The sequence below is a fragment of the Onychostruthus taczanowskii genome, unplaced genomic scaffold (genome assembly GCF_017590055.1).
Source record: "Onychostruthus taczanowskii isolate IOZ18803 unplaced genomic scaffold, ASM1759005v1 scaffold115, whole genome shotgun sequence".
NCBI classification, from domain to species: domain Eukaryota; kingdom Metazoa; phylum Chordata; class Aves; order Passeriformes; family Passeridae; genus Onychostruthus; species Onychostruthus taczanowskii.
In genome coordinates this window covers 206,193-225,355 of record NW_024498183.1, presented here as the reverse complement: position 1 = coordinate 225,355, position 19,163 = coordinate 206,193, and the positions used below count along the sequence as shown (strand labels likewise).

Here is a 19,163-nt window from a genome sequence, read left to right as displayed (position 1 = left end):
ACCCATAGTGATATTTATGAACAATATGGAACTAGGCTATTTTACTAAATATAATTTTAAATTACTGGCAAACTTGAACTTAAATCACTCTGGTTACAATCTAAGAATTCTTACAAGACTAAGTGGCTCTCTGAATTAAGTTATTCCCTAAACCAGATATTACATAAGTAAAATCTTTTAGAAAGACAAAAATGAAAAATGCCTGATGTTTATCACAGTGTGGATGATACACACATTCACAAAGGGAAATATGCAAACATTAATAAGAGTGGAAATTCAACCTAAAATTCTCTATTTCTTCTGTACTCAATCCTGTCTCTCTCCATGATCATTCAGCCAGACTGATTTTCAACAGAATTTCTGGAGGTATATTTTTAACAATATGTTAAAAAAAAAAAAAGTATATGAAATAGAGTTTATCTACTTGAAAACAAGATTATTCCCTTATCTGCTTTCTGGGGAAAGCATTCTCGTCAGATTAAATTGTACTTTACAGTCTTCCAAGAGCATTCAGAAGCATTCTTTTTACCCACCAAGATCTAAACTCAAGTCTACATAATTTCTGCATTTGTCAAGAGATAAATAAATGACATGAGGTGAGATCAAGAATGGTATTTTCATGACTGTAGAAATTCTATAAAGGACAGAGACCAATACTTTATATCACCTTCTAAATGTTATCAGCTCTTTTTCAAATTAAATGTATGTCTAAGGAGTTTTCCCCCCCCCTTTCTTTGCAGTCCATGACATTCAGGACTCAGCAAGCAACCTTCTGTGGAATTTTGGGCAATTTGCCAGCATTTTGTTAACATCTTTTGTCAGCTTTCCCAGTTTTCTGCTTAATTGTTCTCAGACAATAGACAAAGGATCCTGAGCCATATGCATGCTCTGAACTGTTGAACAATCATAACGAGGGAAAGTAATTCCATCACATCACACAGAATATGAATACAATAATTAGAACAATACTGTCTGAAGTCATAAGCCAAATAATCACAGAATCACAGAGTATTCTAGGTTGGAAGACCCCTACAAGGATCACCAAAGTCCAACTCTTGTCTCTGCCCAGGACACCCCAAGAGTCATACCATGTGCCTGGGAGCATTGTCTAAACACTCCTTGAATTCTGTCAGGCTTTGTGCTGTGACCATTTCCCTGTGGAGCCTGTTGTAGTGCCCAACAAACCTGTGGATGAAGAGCCTTTTCCTAATATCCAACCTAAACCTCCCCTGACACGACTTCATGCCATTCCCTCAGGTCCTGTCACTGGCCACTACAGAGAAGAGAGCAGAGCCTGCCCCTCCTTGTCCCCTCACAAGGAAGTAGCTGACTGCAATGAGGTCTCCCCTCCATCTCCTCTTCTCCAAGCTGAACAGACCAAATTACCTCAGCTGCTCCTCACATGGTTTCCCTTCAAGGCCCTTCCCCATCTTCACAGGCCTCCTTTGGACACTCTCTAACAGTTTAATGTCTTTTTCATATTGTGCCACTCAAAACCGCCCCCAGGACTTGAGGTGAGGTAGGCCAAATGCAGAGCAGAGTGGGACAATCCCCTCCCTTGCCTGGCTGGTGATGCTGTGCCTGATGCCCCCCAGGACATGATTGGTGCTTCTGGCTGCCAGGGCACTGCTGACTCAGATTCACACCGACACCAACCAGGACCTCTAGGTCTTTTTCCCTGGCACTGTTCTCCAGCATCTCATTCCCTGGTCTACATGCACAACCAGGATGACCATCCCAGGTGCAGAATCTGCCCCTTTCCCTAGCTGAATGCCATACAGCTGGTGATCCTTCAGCCCTCTGATTAATGTAGGTATCTCTTCAGGCTCTTTCCACCTTGGAAGGAGTTCATAGCTCCTCCCAATTTTTTATGATTTGCTAACTTGGTATCCCTCCAAGTCCCACGCTTACGTCATTGATGAAAATGCTTATACATGTTTGTATGGCAGTCTGAGCGTAATAGGTAGGTAGCACAGCAAAAGGCACCTTTTGATACTATGGTTGTGAAATGTTTATATGGTAGCCCTGGTATGTTATTATTAAAAAATCATAAATATTTCCTAAAGGATAAAATAAAAAGGGTACATCTCATAGGGCTTTCCTGTATTCTGTAGTGGTGACAAAAAAGCCTGAGGAATAACACAGTTACATATATATATTTATATATATATATATATGCAGATAACATTTAGAATTCCATTTGTTCCATTTGTTTCTCCTGTATGGCATAGACCTTTCCTTAGGTAGTAATTTTCAATTAATTACACCCAGATTTAAACCACAAAACTGACACTGAGATAAGCCTAGCAGAGTACACTTTGTTTCCGACAGAATAAATTTCTAACTTGGTTGGAAACTTCCTAAGACCTGCAGCATCCTGTACAAAAATTTATTAGACTTAATGCAAATTGTGTACAATAAACATTTTAAAAAATATTAAACTATATTTAAAAATACTTAAAAATCCTAGGAAATATGTTTAAATCCCAGGCAATTAATACTTACAGGAAATCCTGGTAGACCTGGCTTGCCATCTGGCCCCTGCAAAATTAAAAAACTCACACCCTTACAAACACATATTACTGACTTGCAAAACAGAATATGCATTTTTCATGATTGTGTGATTTGTGAATATCAACTCATCTGCTACTGAATTAAGAACTTCATTCAGTTGACAGTAAAGGTGTGAACCTCCACAACACCCTATGCTTCTAATTTAGCATTTACTTTCAAAAACTGGTGTGGCAGAGATCCAGAAAAGACTGAAAAAGGATGGCATTTTCTACATATGAAAGGCATCCAACCATTATTCAGCCTCCTCTGAATCTTTTCCAGATGCCAGCACAGAGATCACAGTAGCCCCTCACCTTTCCCATTTTGGACCTGGATGTCTTTGGATAGAAAACAGTGTGTAATAGGCTGTGAATAGAATCACAGATTGGGATTTGTATTGGGCACATTTAAGATTGTCCTAGTAACTGCAGAGAGACACTTTAATTCTGGTTCAGATCAGCAGAATGTTTATTTCCCCGTCCACTACGAGACTGCACTTGTTTCCTGACTAGGGTTAGAGCTTTGAGACTGCAGTTCAAATCTTTCTTACTGCAACTGCTCTTTAAGCTACAGGACGCACTCCTTTTTTGTGGGAATGTGACTCTAACATCTCTCACAAAATAAAGGTTTGAATTACCTGTGGTAAGTACTGTGGCAGAGCTCACACAAGGGGACCCATACTGTCCTGGCATCCTGGGATTAGAAGAACCAGGTCTTTGGGAAATACATGAAAATACTCTTCCATGAAAACTGTTTTACAATAAGCATGGCTGGATGCAGCCACAATAACATGAAGTTGTCCTATGGTTTAACTAGTGGGAAAGAGCCATGCTAGGCTAGCAGAAAAAGGTTACAAGCTGCTGCTGGAGCTAATGCCCTTCCTCCCAGTTCCATGGCAGATTCAGTAAATATTTGTTTTGGGCAGCTGTAATAATATGATACAAAGCTTTTGCAAACTTTAGTTAGAGTGAAATTCTGCTATTGGCTATGAACATTCTGACTTTCCTTGCTTCATCAGGGATTTAACGTGGAGGAGATCACTGTACCCACCAACAAGAAAACAGATAAAATGAAATACACAAACTGGAACTCACAAATTAAACTAGCTGCAAAGTAAGGTGCTTAATTTGTGGTGGTTAAGATTTTGCAAATTGCAACATGTTGTACACTTTTGGGAAAGTTTGAATAGAGTCTATGGCTGAAATACATAGATTTCTCTTTGGACCCAGTCCTAGGAACTTGAAATCATTACCAAGAAGCATTCAGGATTTCAAGTATTTGACTGAGCTATTTTGCAGCTATAAGAGCACATCAATTTCACATCTGTTGTTCTCTTATGAAATACCTAGTTTTTCATTCACAGCTAACCTGTGTGAGACTAAACATAGACAGGAGCCTAGCATTTCAAGTCTCAAGCAGAATCGAGCAAAATACTTTTTATCCCAATGCTTTGTGACTTGAAAAACACTGTGACTTGAAAAAAAAAGAAGGAAAAAAGATTGAAGAAATGTAAATCTTGGACTCTATTTTTGCAACAGTTCTACATTTCTATAATCCCAAGCATATAGTTCAGAAACAAAGATAAGCCGATTTATTTCATACAAATGTGTAAGAGTAGTTTGTTCACACAGAACTGAGTTCTGCCTGAAAGTACTTCCACAGTTTGGAAAGTACTTCCTCAATTTGGTGCTGAAGTTAGCAGAAACACAATTTTAATGTATAGGAATCTCATCTCTAATTGATACTCAAAAGAAAATGTTGAAGATAAAGCAAATCTGAAGATTTAATAAAGCAGCATATACTCACTGGAGGCCCAAGCAGTCCTTTAATTTCAGTAAAATTATAAACTCCATCTGTGTCATTGAGAAGTAACTGAAAAAGGGGTTAAGAAACAGGTTATTTCAAATGGTTTATCTAAGGCACACACAAATTTTTAGAAATGTAAAATTATCTCTTTATAACTATGAAAAACCCCCCAAAATAAATAAGGTGACAGAAAAGCCTCTCTACTTCTAATTTTCTTTAAATATCTGGAATAAAAAAACCTAGAATTTCTTTTACGTTTCTTCTGTAAAGATCTCAGAATGTTTTCCGAAATTGAGTAACATTTTTAATTTGAAAGCTATGACACCAAATTTTACAGCCTGGAGACATTTCTCCTCAGCAAGATAAAGATCAAATGGAGGTTTTATGCTCCAGTGTGTCACTGGCATTCTAAGACGGTGAATCAGTCTGAGCACACTCATCCTCTGCTGCAGAGTTGAAGTTTTAATTATATCCTGGACATGTGTGCATCACACCATGCAGCGCGCCATGTTGCAATTCCTAAGTCAGCACTGATCACACTGCTGCGTCTGAAACTAGCTTGGAACCCCAAACTGTGATGTGGAGCAGCTCCTGCACTACCCAGCACTGAGTCTCAAGATGCCTGAACAGTACAGTGGAATTGCACTGCTTCCTATCCTGGAATGGGTGAGCTCCCCCTTAGCCCACGTATTTATGCATAATTGGATTGCAGAATCCTGATAACAAAAGTGGACAGGGACTTTTGGAGCTCTGGTCCAACACTCCTCAACACCAGGACAGGGCATGTCTTCAGGTGCCAGGGATTTACTTAGCACATGAATAAACACATTGTCACTGAGGTTTTCTGAGATTTGAATGTCTCTTTTACTGCCTGCAACCATGTGTAGATCAACATGGCCAGACCACCAATATTTTCCAACATTTGACATGAATACAGTATCCAGGAATTGAGTTTGAAACTACCTTGCTTTGAATAGGAGGTTTGACTATATGCCCTCCAGAGATCACTTCCAATACTCTTATGAGTCTCTGAGTACTATTTTTCGAATCCAGATCACACATCCCATCCTATCCTATCCTATCCTATCCTATCCTATCCTATCCTATCCTATCCTATCCTAATCATCATCTGAGCATGGCAATGTGTGGTCAGCTTTCTGTACTTTGAGGTCATGTTGAATAATTCACACAGGTAAAGCTTGCTGCTTCTACTGGGTGCTTCTTTCTACTCCCTGTCTTCATGTTCTACAAAAACCACTGGAAAAACTGTCAAGTAAAAATAGAGTTTAGATCCTACAGGCAGCACTCCATCTCCCAGGCTGCATGAACTCTGCTGCACTCTTCAGGGATAGTATGATGCCCTTGGTCCCAACTCTATTTCCAGTTTTACACGGCCAGAAAAGGATCAGGACAAAGGCTGCTACTTTAATGACAGTAATAAAAGAGTCCTGCTGCTGCAGTTGTTTTGCTTTATCTGGTGGCGGAAATCCAGAAGCCCTCAGTTTACATGGTCTTTTCATTGTGGAATTACTCATTATTCATTGTTTTTGGGCTCAGTCCAAACTATATTGAAGTCAGCGAAAAGAATCCCAAAGGCTTTGCTGAGTTTGGAATCAGACACATTGTATATTTTACACATACAGTTGATCTGAAAATGGAAACTGTGATTGGAAGTCAGAAAACTGTGCATAATGCTGAGGAACATTTGAAAACAAAAGGTAGAAGAGTGATGATTAGAGGAAAATATTGCACTCTTCACAACTTCCTCCAGGTATATAATTATTCATCTTTGTGTTTGGGTGTGCAAACAGCTTTAATAACAACAATCCAGCAATATAACTCTTCAATTATTCGCTTTCTAAATTAATTCAGTGTGAACATTGAATTAGTTTAGAAAGTGCTGACTACAATAGTAGGGACAACATTGTTTTCCATATTTTCTTCAGTGTTATATTTTAGGATGATTGTCTGGGTTGGTTTCTAAGTAAACCTTCAGCTTTGCATCCAAAAGGCCTTGTCAGAATTATAGAAATTCTATAATATAGAAATTCCTTGTCAAAATTATAGAAATTCTGGCATTGTCAAAATTATAGAAAGAACAGGTTGAACAAAATCTTTTGACATCTGCTTTACACCTTCAACATTAACCTTTCTTTGTGACTTTTGTTTCTTTAACCTAAACTATGGGTGAATAGTGCCAGCCAAAAATAAAGGTTTAAAAGTTTGAAATTTAAATCCAATAACATTTCTCTATTGAAAATTACTCTGTACTATACCAAACTAAATTTGTGTGATAAAATCATAGCAACAAATATTATGGTTTTCTGGTTATCACTAATTCCATCCATGAAAATGCACTGAGTATCAGCAACTATGCTCCAAAAAAAGTGAAATAGCCAATATAGGATGAGAAATATTGATTTTAATGTTTTGGAATATCAAACAGCAACAAACAGAGGGACACTGTTTTTTTTCTTAAACATGGTGAGTCAGAGCAGACTTCCAGATCAATCACAGGAGGCAACAGAGGAGGTAGCAGGGACAGGAAGCCTCTGAGACCACATTGCTGGTGGGAACTGCAAAAGCCTGGAAATGGATCAGTTCCACTGCAGACTTCAGTTTTCCCCTAACATTTATTTTCATGAGAGGTGGTTCTTGAAGGAACTAAATCCCCTCCATTCACATAGGGACCAGGTGAAATGAGAATGAAACCAAGATCCACTTTTCACTGCAGCTCAATCAATGTGCTATCAGCCAGATACTTACTGGTGAGGCCTGACCCTGAGCCACAGCTGTCCATGTCAGCTCTAAATATTTCAACAGTGCTGAAACTGAACTAACTCTTTATTTGATTTTTTTTTTTTTTTGGTCAAGCAACATAAAGTTGGTTTAGTTGTAGCCACACAGCCCTTCTTAAGAAAACTTTCTTCCAACTCTGATGGATAAGTCCATTGGACTTCTGTAGCCCAAGAAGTATTTTTCTCGGCTACACAATGGTTAAATGAATGACCCTGACCTGGAGACTAATCTCTCTAAGTGCCCTGTGGTTCACTCAAATCACTGATCTCTGCTGCACTATCCACATCAAGCCAATATCCACATTACAACAGCTGGCAGTGTTATTTATTTTAGTTCTGCAATTCCAGCTGGAATTGATAGGTCTGCTTGCAATAGTTCTTTTCCATATTTTAAGCTTACTATGAAAGATGAGAGACTGTATCAACAAAACACACTTGGATAATTTAATGTCTATCTCAGCAAACTTACTGCAAACAAATGTCCTGTTCTTACACAAACATTTGTGAGATGGGAAGAATTCAATGTCATACATAGTGACATATACTTCCACACATGTTTCATGAACTGTATCAAAATCCAGTCCAGCAAGCTCTCAGAGAAATCTTCTGATTAACAATAGAGAGGATTTGACAGCTCTTGCTGTACCTTCCTAGAACACCTATATTACAAATGTATATAAAGCCATAAAAGCTCTCAATTTTTTAAAAAAGCTTACTTCTAAAGACTAAAAGTACTTTGAGAAGGAAATGGGATTCTGTATGGACTTATAATACACCTAATGTGATACAGATTCTACCAGGCTGTAAACATTTCTGCAATACGTGGTGAAAGTAGCTCATACAGGGGATCAGGAGGATTCAGAGGATGCACTTTATGTTTCTTCAGACACAGCTTCATGTTTCATAGATGTGTAGACTGTGACTAGTGCATATATGAAGCCATGCAGCCTTCAGCAAGCATCATTAGCTTATGTCAGCTTCAATAATCTTTTTATGTTCTTTATATGTACTGTCTCCTCTCTGAGGCTGTCATAGTGCTTTTTTCAAGTATTAATGAGATATGGAGCAACACATTGAGGTTCATTTTTACAGCAAACAGAGCTGTTTAGTCACTGATAAGAGCTAAGGCCCCTCAGCAACACTGTGGCAGGGCTGTGAGAAAGAACATGAATTTTACATCAGCATTTCTATCACAACCATTGAGCAGTTTCCCAGAAACTCCAACAGAATTATGATAAAGTGTAGAGCTGCTGACAGTCCCTCTATGAGCAGGACTTTGAACACAACCAACATTTCTGTGAGTCTATAATTCTGCTCATCCAAGACTGAGGATCCAAGACCCTAGTGTTCTGCATGGATTCCCAGTAAATTCAGTAAAGAAAAAACCCCTTCAGTTAGGATGAGTGACATGGCCTATTGGATAAAAATTAATGCTGTATTTGCTATTGGTAGCAGAAGCTTAAGTGAAAGCCCAGTTGTTTCAGTCAAAAAAGGTTATGCATAGTTCAGTTTTATGATAATGACGGTGCAGATTTCTCAGACGGGCATTTTCTCTTGCAATTACTAAACACTTCTCACTGGCTTTATATGCATTCCTGTGGACATGTCTGGCCGATTTAGGCACCTCCACCTCTCAGAGGTGAAGTTTCCTACAGTCACTCACAGTTCCTCCAGATCTTAATGTCACACCAGGCCAGCTACTAAGATTTTTGTTGTCAGCTCCAAGTGGGATTCATCCTAAACTCCAGCCTTCATTACTGCATATAGTATTGTTTTTGCAAAGGCTGATGTACACACAGCAAAACTCACTCAAAATACACCTGCATCTAAAGCATACTGGAGAGTTTTTATGGGCTTCTACTATTTCACCCTTTGTTGCTTCCAGAGTCAGTGCTCTGGTTTGTGTAGTGGACAACTATTAGGAAATTACTCTCCCACACACACTGCTGTGCCTCAGGTGCTTTGCTTTGTTAAATATACCCAGTTTTGTATTTCTCTGTTGGTTTCTATTTGATGCTCCCAACTGCAGAATCACCTAAAGAGTTTGTGTGACATGCTCAATATGACCTCACAACTCTTATAGTTAAGCTCTTTACCCACTTTCTTCCAATCTAATATTTTCAAAATGAAACAATTTGATACAGAGACATATTGAGATTCTTTTATTTTGAGGAGTAGACTTATGACCTGAATGTGAGCAGCAGAATTGCCAGTGTGTTAACCACTTGTGCCCTCTTCTCTGTAAGGGGAGTTACAGATCTCAATGCTTGACATGCACACTTACCTTAGGTATTGCTATGACTGGTCCCGGTGGTCCTGGTGGTCCAGGCGGTCCCACAATACTGCTCCCATTCTGTCCTGGTTCACCCTATTCCAAAAGCATTACATGTGGAAAACCTATACACTTACTGCAACATTTCACATAGGTTTCTCGAAAAGAATGAAATCCACACAATCTCACCCGAGGTCCTGGGTCACCCTTCTCTCCTTTTGGACCCTTCAGGAGATTTATTAAAAAAAAAAAAAAAAAAAAAAAAAAAAGCATAAGTGATTTAAAAGGGGAAATTATGAAAGGTGCTCTCTCTTGCTTCACAAAAAGCACAGCAGTGAATTTCATGTACAGAATGATCAATTCCCAGCTTTCTCAAAACACACATGGGGCCAACTAGTTTCAACTCAGATCTTCTGAAGGTTTGATGTTTAAAAGTATTTCCCAGAACTTTGACAGAGTTCACAAATGACTAGAAGCAAACGGGCACAAAACATTTCATTAGCTGGGAATTAATCCAGTGAACCTTTCTTTCACTGTGCTGAAATCAGCCATCCCTGGCTGCATTGTCCTTTTCCGGCATCAACCACATCAGCTGTGTCCAGGATTTCCCAGGGGACCAGATAGGAGAAGACAGGGAAGCTAAACTGTAATCTTTCAGGCAGCTTATTTCTAAGCTTGATCAGCCCCTCTGTTGAACTCCCTGTGCTGGAAATGCAGACATGTCTGGTTCAAGTGAGAGGAAGGTGCCAGGGGATGAGCTGTGGGACTTCCCAGGCAAAGCACACTGTAATGCTCAAGGGTCTTAAGCATGAGAAATACATTAAAATCACCTATGAGCCTGCTGGCTTTTGTCTAATTAAAGGCAGAGCTGATTTCTGAATAATTAAAAGCAGAAGGAGGATTGAGGAATCAGAACTAGCCTCTGGAGATGCCTGTATCTCTTCTGACTGATGAGGGAGGCATGGACAAGTTACACTCTGCTTCTGTGTTTTTTGTCTGAGGTAACTGCTCCAGGTTAAGCAGGACAAACACAGACCCAGGCCTTCACTCGGCTAGCAAGCACTCATCCTGCTGACCCGTAAGAGGTAGATTTGGGAGCCAGTGTGTGTCAGGTGATCAGAGGTGATGATAACCCTACTCACCACTTCTCCAGGATGCCCAGCAATGCCAGGAAAACCTGGTTTTCCATCTGTGCCCGGCATCCCCTGCCACAAAAAACACACAGTTATTCTCTCTAAACTGCATTCAGTTTCACACAAGCAGGAGGCTGCCACTGGGGAGGGTCACGATACGGCGCTGAACGGGCTGGTGGGCAGGTTTGGGGGAGGCTCATTATCTCATTAGTCATCTGCTCTTTCTCCCTCTCCAGAGCAGGCTTATGGCTTTTTTCCCCTGCAGCTTCAATCGTTTTTCTGCTTCCACCCCTGCTTAGCAAAAGGGTGAATTTCGTTGCTTTCCCCCAACATACATTTGATGAGTTATTTCCACCCTTCACTTAAGTGACTATCAAGCTGGAGGAAGAGAAGGGATGTAGACATTGGATGTAGACAGGAGTCAGTATGTGGGGCAAAAACACCTCCTGCTGTTTTTTAATACAGGCCTGTATATGACTGCTGGAATCTGACAGCTACTCTGCTCTATGTGAAAACCTGAAGCAGTAATGATAATGCAGTTTGCCCTGAGAAAAATGGATAAAAGAAGGTTCTAAATTTTTAAAGGACCAGATAAACAGTGAGCTACACTTTTTGCATCTGTTTTTCTCTGCATCATATGAAAGAGCAAAGGAAATGACACAGAGCAGCCTTATGATTCATCCAAGGGACCAATTACTCTTGTTAGCTTGTTTTTTTGGTGGGGTTTTTTGGGTGTTTGTTTTGTATGTGGTTTTGAGGTTTGGTTTTTTGTTTGGTTTTTTTTTTTTTTTTGTTTTTTTTTTGGCTTTGAGGGTTTTTTTTTAATATGCCAGGGATTTTTTTGTTTAGTTTTGGTTTTTGGAAAATACTTTTTTGTTTCCAACTTTTTGCTCTGCTTGAAGAAAATATTTTTGGGTTTTAACAGGAGATAGTACCACCAAAAGAGATTTAATGTGCCTGCTTCATTAAGAAAGGATATTGTCACTGCTATTTCTGTTTTTGTCAGTGATCAGTGAAGCGTGTGGGTCAGGAATAAAGTATGATTTCTGAAGTACTCTATTCTTCATTTTATAAACAACTTTATAGCCAGGATAAAGTGTGTCTGACTGCTAATGGAATTTGGGCATCAAAGCAGCTACTGGGATTTTGGTATCTGCATGAGCAGTAAAAATGGTACTTGGGACGTAAGTTTCTCAAGTGCTTATGGAAAATTATAAGTATCTATCTGCAGCAAAGTTAAATGGGCTGAGGAAATAACCTTGGAACAACAGCATTTCTGCAACAGAATGTTGTCATTTCAGGCATGTTGATACTTGCAGGATAGCTTCCTACCATTACAAATGCTGAATAATTTCTCCCATTTGTTTTCCTAACAAAATTTAAATGGGAAGAAAAGATCCAGGACAGGTAAGACGTTTTATTGCAACTAATGTATCCAGAGACATCCTTATTTCTAACTCCCATCATATTTTAAGAATGCAGCTCATTGCTCAGGTACAAGAGGAAAAATATCTTTTTTAGTCTGAGGCTTAAAGGGATAAATAGCTTATTTTTAAAATAATTCTGTAGTCACTTCACTTAAAATATACACATATTTCAAATGCACTCTCACATAAAACAATAATAATTACTATAAAAAGGACCTCAGAAGAAAGGACATGTAGGAATAATAAAGAAAATATTCTATAGTCTCAAACTGGTTAAGAAGAGTTAAACTACTGTCCTCTGTGTCAATGCATCAGCTTTAATTATCATGCTGACAAATATCTATGTGAAATGACAACACTCATAATATGTACAGCAGATGGAATTTATGGCAAGAAGAGTCCTGCTACATTGTTGGTATTTTTAAAAAATAAACAAGCAGATGCTGCTATAAGACTGTGATAATACTCTTGTAAATACTCAGCAAGGATAACTGCATTTATCTTGTTTCCTAGAGTAAATTTTGATTTCAGGTCTGTCCCAAATGTAGGAGAAGGCTATTTTATTTTATTTTATTTTATTTTATTTTATTAATTTTTTAAATTTTTCTATGAGTCACATCAGCGCTCTCTGCTGGCTTATGCCTGCAAAAGACACTCAGGTCAGACAGGGACCAGCAAGGAGCAGAGCAGACGAAAACAGGAGTTTTGGGATGGGATCCAAGAGGAGCTCGAAGAGGAACAGGCAGGGATTAACACAGACATGAGCCTCTTACTGTAGCACACACACCTGTGGGGCACTCTGGTGTGGGGTGAAAGCTACACACCACCACATGAAGGAACAGAGGCATGTTGAACTCAGTTTTCTGTTTAAGCTTTGCTGATTTTTATCTTCCTTCTGGTGAAAATGTGCAGAACTTTGCAAGATGCCTTTGAAGACAAGCACCTTTTAGATGCAATTTTAGACACAATTTTAACCACATTTTAGGCAGAAGTCTTAAGCACCAGGTTTTGCTGGCTTCTGATACCCACAATTCACCAGAGAAAGGGGTTTGTGAAGCCACCCTGGGCTTTAACACACTGACAGAGCAAGAAAGGTTCATTAGGTGCATTCACTAAGTGCATGAAAAGAAACAGAAGAAAGAAACAACTGAAGTTTTAGATCAGGTTAAATAAACTTCCCATTTTTGAACCTGGGGGACCTATGTTGCCTCTTTCTCCCTGACACAGAGACACAGTAGGGCTCAAGTATTAAAGTGAGGAGTAATTGCAAGGATTTTAAACATGTATGATACTTTCATTAAAAACAAAGGAATCAAATGGAGTAAAACAATTAGTAAAAATATGGCATATTTTTGGTAAAGTGATGCTCAGCATACATTTGTGACTTGGTTCTGAGATTTTAACACTCCAGTTGCCACCCACATCTGAAGAGTTTGTGGTCATGACTCATTATTTTTGCTGAGCATTGATCAAGCCACGTTCCTGAAAGCCTCATTTTGATGTCTGAAATCAGCTCATGGTAACATTCCCCAGATCTACCGCTGCAGCCATGACCTCATGCCTCCACGAAGGACTCACCATCTTCCTCCAAAACAGCTAACTCAGTCCCCCCACACTGCTGCTCTCTCCACCTACCCAGGCACTGCCTAAATCACAAGTGAAATAATGAACACTGCACTGTTCCGCCTTTGGGACTGATTTTGCAGGATTTTAGACCTAAGTAGACACGGTTCCTCAATTTTGTAACAGACAGGGAATATCCAATTTAGTTTTTTCTTTGGAGATAGAGAATATAAAGTGGAATAAATCAGCCGTTGCCTCAAATGTTATGTTTATGCTTACTGCTTTTTGGGAGTTCATATATTCAGGAGTGTATGAAGACTGCAGGCTGTTTTTTAATGAAAACATATTTTCATAATAATAAAAGGGAAAGCAGAATTTGGTTCCATGCTTACTTGCTAGGAAAAGGAAGAAATTGATCATAGCTAATCTTCTCTGACAGCTGTACTTGTCTGGGTGTTTGAGGGACGAAGGATGCACGAAACAGAACTATACTTTCAACTCCTCGTGATGCATTAGCTCTTGGTTTTGGGAAGTGGGTGGTTGTTGTATTTTGCCACTGTTGCCTAGTGAAGTCATTTATAATCATGAAAAGTGGGTGTAAAATTCATCCCCATGAGAATGATAGTGTATTATAACCACTTTATATTAATTTTGCCATAGTATACCTGGTTTTGTAAGATGTCAGGCAATAGCATGTTCCTTTCTGTTTCTCCTGTATCTTGGGGATGAATGACTCGTGATTAAACCAAGGTGATGGTGAAGTCTCTTGGCCAAGATTTATGACTACCCCTACCACTCCAGCCCATTTCCTAAATTCTAGGAATCTCGCTACCTCATGTTCTGAAATCTTTGTGAAGCAGAATTTCTTAGAAACAAAATTTCCAGCTAAGGGCAGGGAATAAGTATTTTCAGCATGGAGACTCGGCACCTACACACGTGCACAGAGCAGCATCATGTGAGAGCACATCTATTCTTGCAGTCCACTGCAGTATCACTCACCAACACGTGCTGTGCAAATTGTGGTTTTTTCACTCATAAGTAATGTGCTCCAGCGGTAACAGGAGTAGTACACTATGGAGGGACTTTTTTCAGCCCTAGAAGCTGAGCTTTACAGACTTTAGACAGAGGGGGCCGGCCAGATCTTTGGTGGTTGTTGTGCTCTGAATTAGGTGTGTGTAGTTATTGCTGACAATGGGCAGTCAATGATTAGTGCTGGCTGTAAGTTCAGGTGAAAATTTCACATTGAGAGGATGGGCACTGCCACTTCTCGTGTTCCACTTCCTGCTCTTTCAATGTTACTGTTATTTCCCAGGGAAATGAATACCTTAAATTCCTTTAACTTCACATTTAAGGTGTTGTCCTGCTGTACTGTTAACCTCTCCGATTTTTTCCTCATCGGTTACACAACCAGTAGCAGCATCAAAGTGGAAAAATTCAGTCGCTTCTAAGCTCAAAACCAAGGCAAAGTAGTCACTGCTCCTCCCTTCTTCCCCCCAGCACCTTCCAGAATGTTTTCCTATCACTTTCTGGGACCAGAATGCCTCCTCATGCAGATTTCTCTTTCAACAGCATACATGTAACCTTTCCGAGACCAAAGTGACATATAAATGAGCAACAAAGAGAAATTGACAGATGTCCAAAAAAAATTTAACAAAGATGTAACGGAATGTAATAGCCCAGTTAGCATTTACTCACTGCTCTTGTTGGATGTGAAATCATTCTAATAATACACATTCTGCATAGATATCCAGTGTAAATGGGAACAAAATTTTTCCCAACTTAATGACTTTATGAATCTTAAAGGAAAGCTGTTATATTCAGGCGAATTCTGGGAATATAGAAATTAAAAATATATGAAAAAATATGCTAAAGCAATATAGGTTATCTTTCAAGTGTTTTTACCTTTGGTCCTAATGGTCCACGCTGTCCAGGTCTTCCTGCAGAACCCTATAAAAATACACTGAATTTACTAGTAAATCCACATGGCACTTCAAAATAAATTTTTTTCAGAAAAAAAAATGTAACTCACTACCATCACTGTTAAAAAAACAATGCGGAGACCTGTAGTGTTAACAGAGAGCACTTTTTCTTACAAATACAATTTTAGTGCCGTCACTGCATACTATACATATTTTTAGAAAATATTAGAAATAAGTTTGTCCAAGTGCATTTGTTGTGATGTATTGCTTTCAACTGCTTATAATTTTTCAAATTTTAATTCTTGGCTAAAATTAAGATATGCTACTAGTTTAGAGGCAACACAGTCTTGCTAGGTTTGAAAGCAGCTTCCCAAAAAGTTTATTTCAAAAGTAATTTGGAAAGTCAAATTTTTCTCATCTCTATATGGTGACATGGGTTGGAAAGAACAGTTATGGCTCTTTGACAGTAAAATGGACAGCAGTTCATTACTGGACATTGTAGAAAGTTGAATGGAAGAGAAAGGAATTCAACAAGGTGATTGAATTGTTTTTATCTAGAATATGAAGGCAGGTATAAACAGTAATGCTAAATAATGAGAAAACACCAATGAAACTGTACACTGATCTGTGGAAGAAAAAAATAGAAGCCCTGGAAACGAGAGCTGAGCTGTCAGAAAAAAAAAATATATATTTCTGCTTCAAAACCCAATCACTATTTTCTGATAAAAAATTAATAGAAATCTCAACAGATACGAAGACGGTACCAATAAATGTAATTTATTTCTTTGCAGCTGTTTTGAGTTGCAACCCCCTTTGAAGCAGATTCTTTGTTTTCACCTAAAAACTACTGAGTACTCTGGAGTTGTGATAAGGTGTAAATGGCTCATAGTGAAGTACCAGTAAGTATGGAAAAGCATTTTCATAATTTCAGCAAAATTCTTATTTTTCTTATCTTCTTTTTCTCATCTGTCTTCTGTATTGACTCAAACTTTGCAGAGTAATTAAGAAGTAACAGGAAAATTTTGTTCAACTGCAACAAAACATTTTTTTAATATTTACAGCTGAGTGACTTGGAAACAATGCCTGTTATAAAACCATATGTGAGAGCAAGGCTGTGACTAAGGCAGGTCAGAATGTGGAATTTTGTCCCTGCTTGCAGATACCTCCTTGTTTCAGTGAACAGATTCAATACTTATTTTTGCAACTGTATTTCTGTGCTATTTTTAGTATCTAGGAAAAGACATAAGAGGGGGCAAAGTTCTCTAAGCTATAGCTACAGCTTCAGTGACTCACAATTACTAGTACTTTAAACCAACACAGTAAAGAGCTGCTCAAAGTCACTCCTGCCTCCAGTGTTCAGTTGGTGTCTGATGATTCATGGAATCCCAGGCAGAGGATTGTACAGGCCTGTGGAGGCCATCTAATCCAATCACCCCCTTGAAGCAGAACTGTCACCAGCTCAGATCAGGTCAGCCGTGTTTCTGTCCAGCAAAGCCTCGATAACTCCAAGACCAGACCTTCTGCAACCTCCCTGGGCAATTGCCCCAACCTTCTAGTGAACAGCCTTCTCCTAAGGCTTAGCCTGAACATCACGACTGCAAATTGTGACCACTGTCCCTTGCTGCACCATCTGGCACTACAAGGAACAGTTCGGCTTCGTCATTCTCGCAGCTGCCCCTCAGAGACTCTAAATAGCTACTGGATCATGCCTTTGTCTCCTTTTGTTGCCAGACTAAACCACTGGAACTCCTTCTATTGTTAAGAATGACAATAAATCCAAATGACCTGCTTGGTACTGATAGATGATATTCCCATATTCCCTACTTGATGATTTAAGTGGCCCACACTAACAAAAAATCTCCTGAGACACAGTAATGGAGAAAAAAAGCATCCCTTTGTATGTGACATTGCTTCCACACTACTGGGAACAATTTTTTAGTTTAAATGTGGCATGTTGTATTATGCACATTTGTTTGTCAAACTATAACATTTCAGCTTTATCTTCATACACGTGAGTCACCTTCATATGTGAGAAAGGAATCTATTATGGTGAAGGGAGAAATAGAGAGCTAGATAACACAAAACTCTTATTTCACCCTTTGATATCTCAAAAATATACCAGAGCAGAAAAACAAAATCATTAGCTAATGAGGTGTCAGAGAAATACCATTCAGATTCTTTGGAGGACATAGTTATTTTAATGACATTCTAGGGCAAGTGAATCCATTTCAATGTAGTGACTCTCAGTCTATAGCTAAATGGGGCTATATGTTTCCAAAAAGCAGAATGGAGGAAACTTCTGTTTGGAAAAAAACCCCAAACAAACCAAACAACCTAGCAACAAATTATACTCCACTCCCCTAAAACACCCACTCACCTTTGGTCCTCTTGATCCAGGAATTCTTGATTCACTCAACACGTCGATGTTACCTGATCCTTCCATATCCTAATGGAAGAGACAAAATGCTACAGAATTTAAGAATTTATCTTTTGGGGTTTTTTTCCTGGTTGTGTTGTTTTGTTTTTTTTCCAACTGCTCTGTTTTCTGAAGTTCTGTAAAAACTGGAAACATACTGAACACAAATATTTTAATCTTTTCTCATTAACTTTTTTTTTTTTTTTCAGATAAAAATGGATGATGTTCTGGAGGTAGGCTTTGCTCAAATGTGATAAAAACTGCTGGTCTTCCTTACAGAAACTCTGGTCTTTACTGTCTTGCCAACTTGACACCATTGCTCCAGCACTTCAGGCTGACAAGCATCAAGCAGAATTGAGACCGTACATACTGTGTTTAAGCACACTTTTAAGCAGTATTTTTCTGTGTAGCATTTACCTGTCACCCAGCTACTGAAACACTAATGACTAGTAAAGGTTACCAGAACTGATTTATGGTAGGGAGAACTTGCAAACAGTTTGTTAAGGGCAGCAATCACTTTTCAACAATAAAGGTTCTTCCCAATTCTCACAGTCGAATATTGAACTCCTGCCTAAAATACTACTTTCTGAAATTGAGCAGAAAAAAATTCCACCATCAAATTGTAGAATTAATTATGTTGAAAGGTCTCTCAGAGGCTGCCTGGCCCAACTTCCTGTCAAAAGCAGTGTCAACACTGAATTCCAATCAGGTTGTTTAGGGCATTGCAAACTCAGGCATTGGAACCTTCCAGAGATTAAAGTTAAGTGTTCTCCGGACTAAGCAAGCTCAATTCCCTGAGGCTTTCATTACAGCTCATCTGCTCCAGCTCACTGTCCATTTCTATTGCCCTCTGTTGACTTCAGAAATAAGTCTCTGTGTAGTGGGAGTCCTTGAGAGCAGACTACCTACTATTTCCCATGGAAATTTTTTAGTAGTTTTCAAGGAAACTACACAGAAAGCAGCAACCTCCCTCCAGCTTTCATTGTTCTACGACATTCCAGATACATGGCAGAAGCAGGAGCTGCCAGTTCCAAAGCAGTAAAGAAATAAAAGTGCAGCTGCCATAATTACTTGTTTCAGGCCCAGCAGCTCTCATGTTCCTATCCCCTGGCTTGTGTCTAGCCAAAACTTGTCAGTCTGTTCTTCAAAACATCTGCATGAGCCACGCCAGCAGGGAACTGTTCACTCTGTTTTAGCTGCAGTTTTAGTTGCAGCTGTGCTGGATTAATTGTTGCCTTTTTCTGAAAAGTGAAAATCTTAATCTTTGTTTCGCATC

At 39.1% G+C, this 19,163-nt stretch overlaps 1 protein-coding gene across 2 annotated transcripts in view; it reads right to left on the bottom strand.

Annotated features, from left to right (window-relative positions):
* Positions 1-19,163, bottom strand: part of LOC121348223 (collagen alpha-1(XV) chain-like) — a 116,277-nt gene that overhangs the window by 29,384 nt on the left and 67,730 nt on the right. For both annotated transcript variants that reach the window (XM_041427512.1, XM_041427513.1), the window contains 7 exons: positions 17,849-17,917; positions 15,455-15,499; positions 10,572-10,634; positions 9,619-9,654; positions 9,442-9,525; positions 4,360-4,425; positions 2,506-2,541 (listed from right to left, as the gene is read on the bottom strand). In XM_041427512.1, the coding sequence (XP_041283446.1) occupies positions 2,506-2,541; positions 4,360-4,425; positions 9,442-9,525; positions 9,619-9,654; positions 10,572-10,634; positions 15,455-15,499; positions 17,849-17,917 (399 nt within the window). The remainder of the gene's footprint in view (positions 1-2,505; positions 2,542-4,359; positions 4,426-9,441; positions 9,526-9,618; positions 9,655-10,571; positions 10,635-15,454; positions 15,500-17,848; positions 17,918-19,163) is intronic.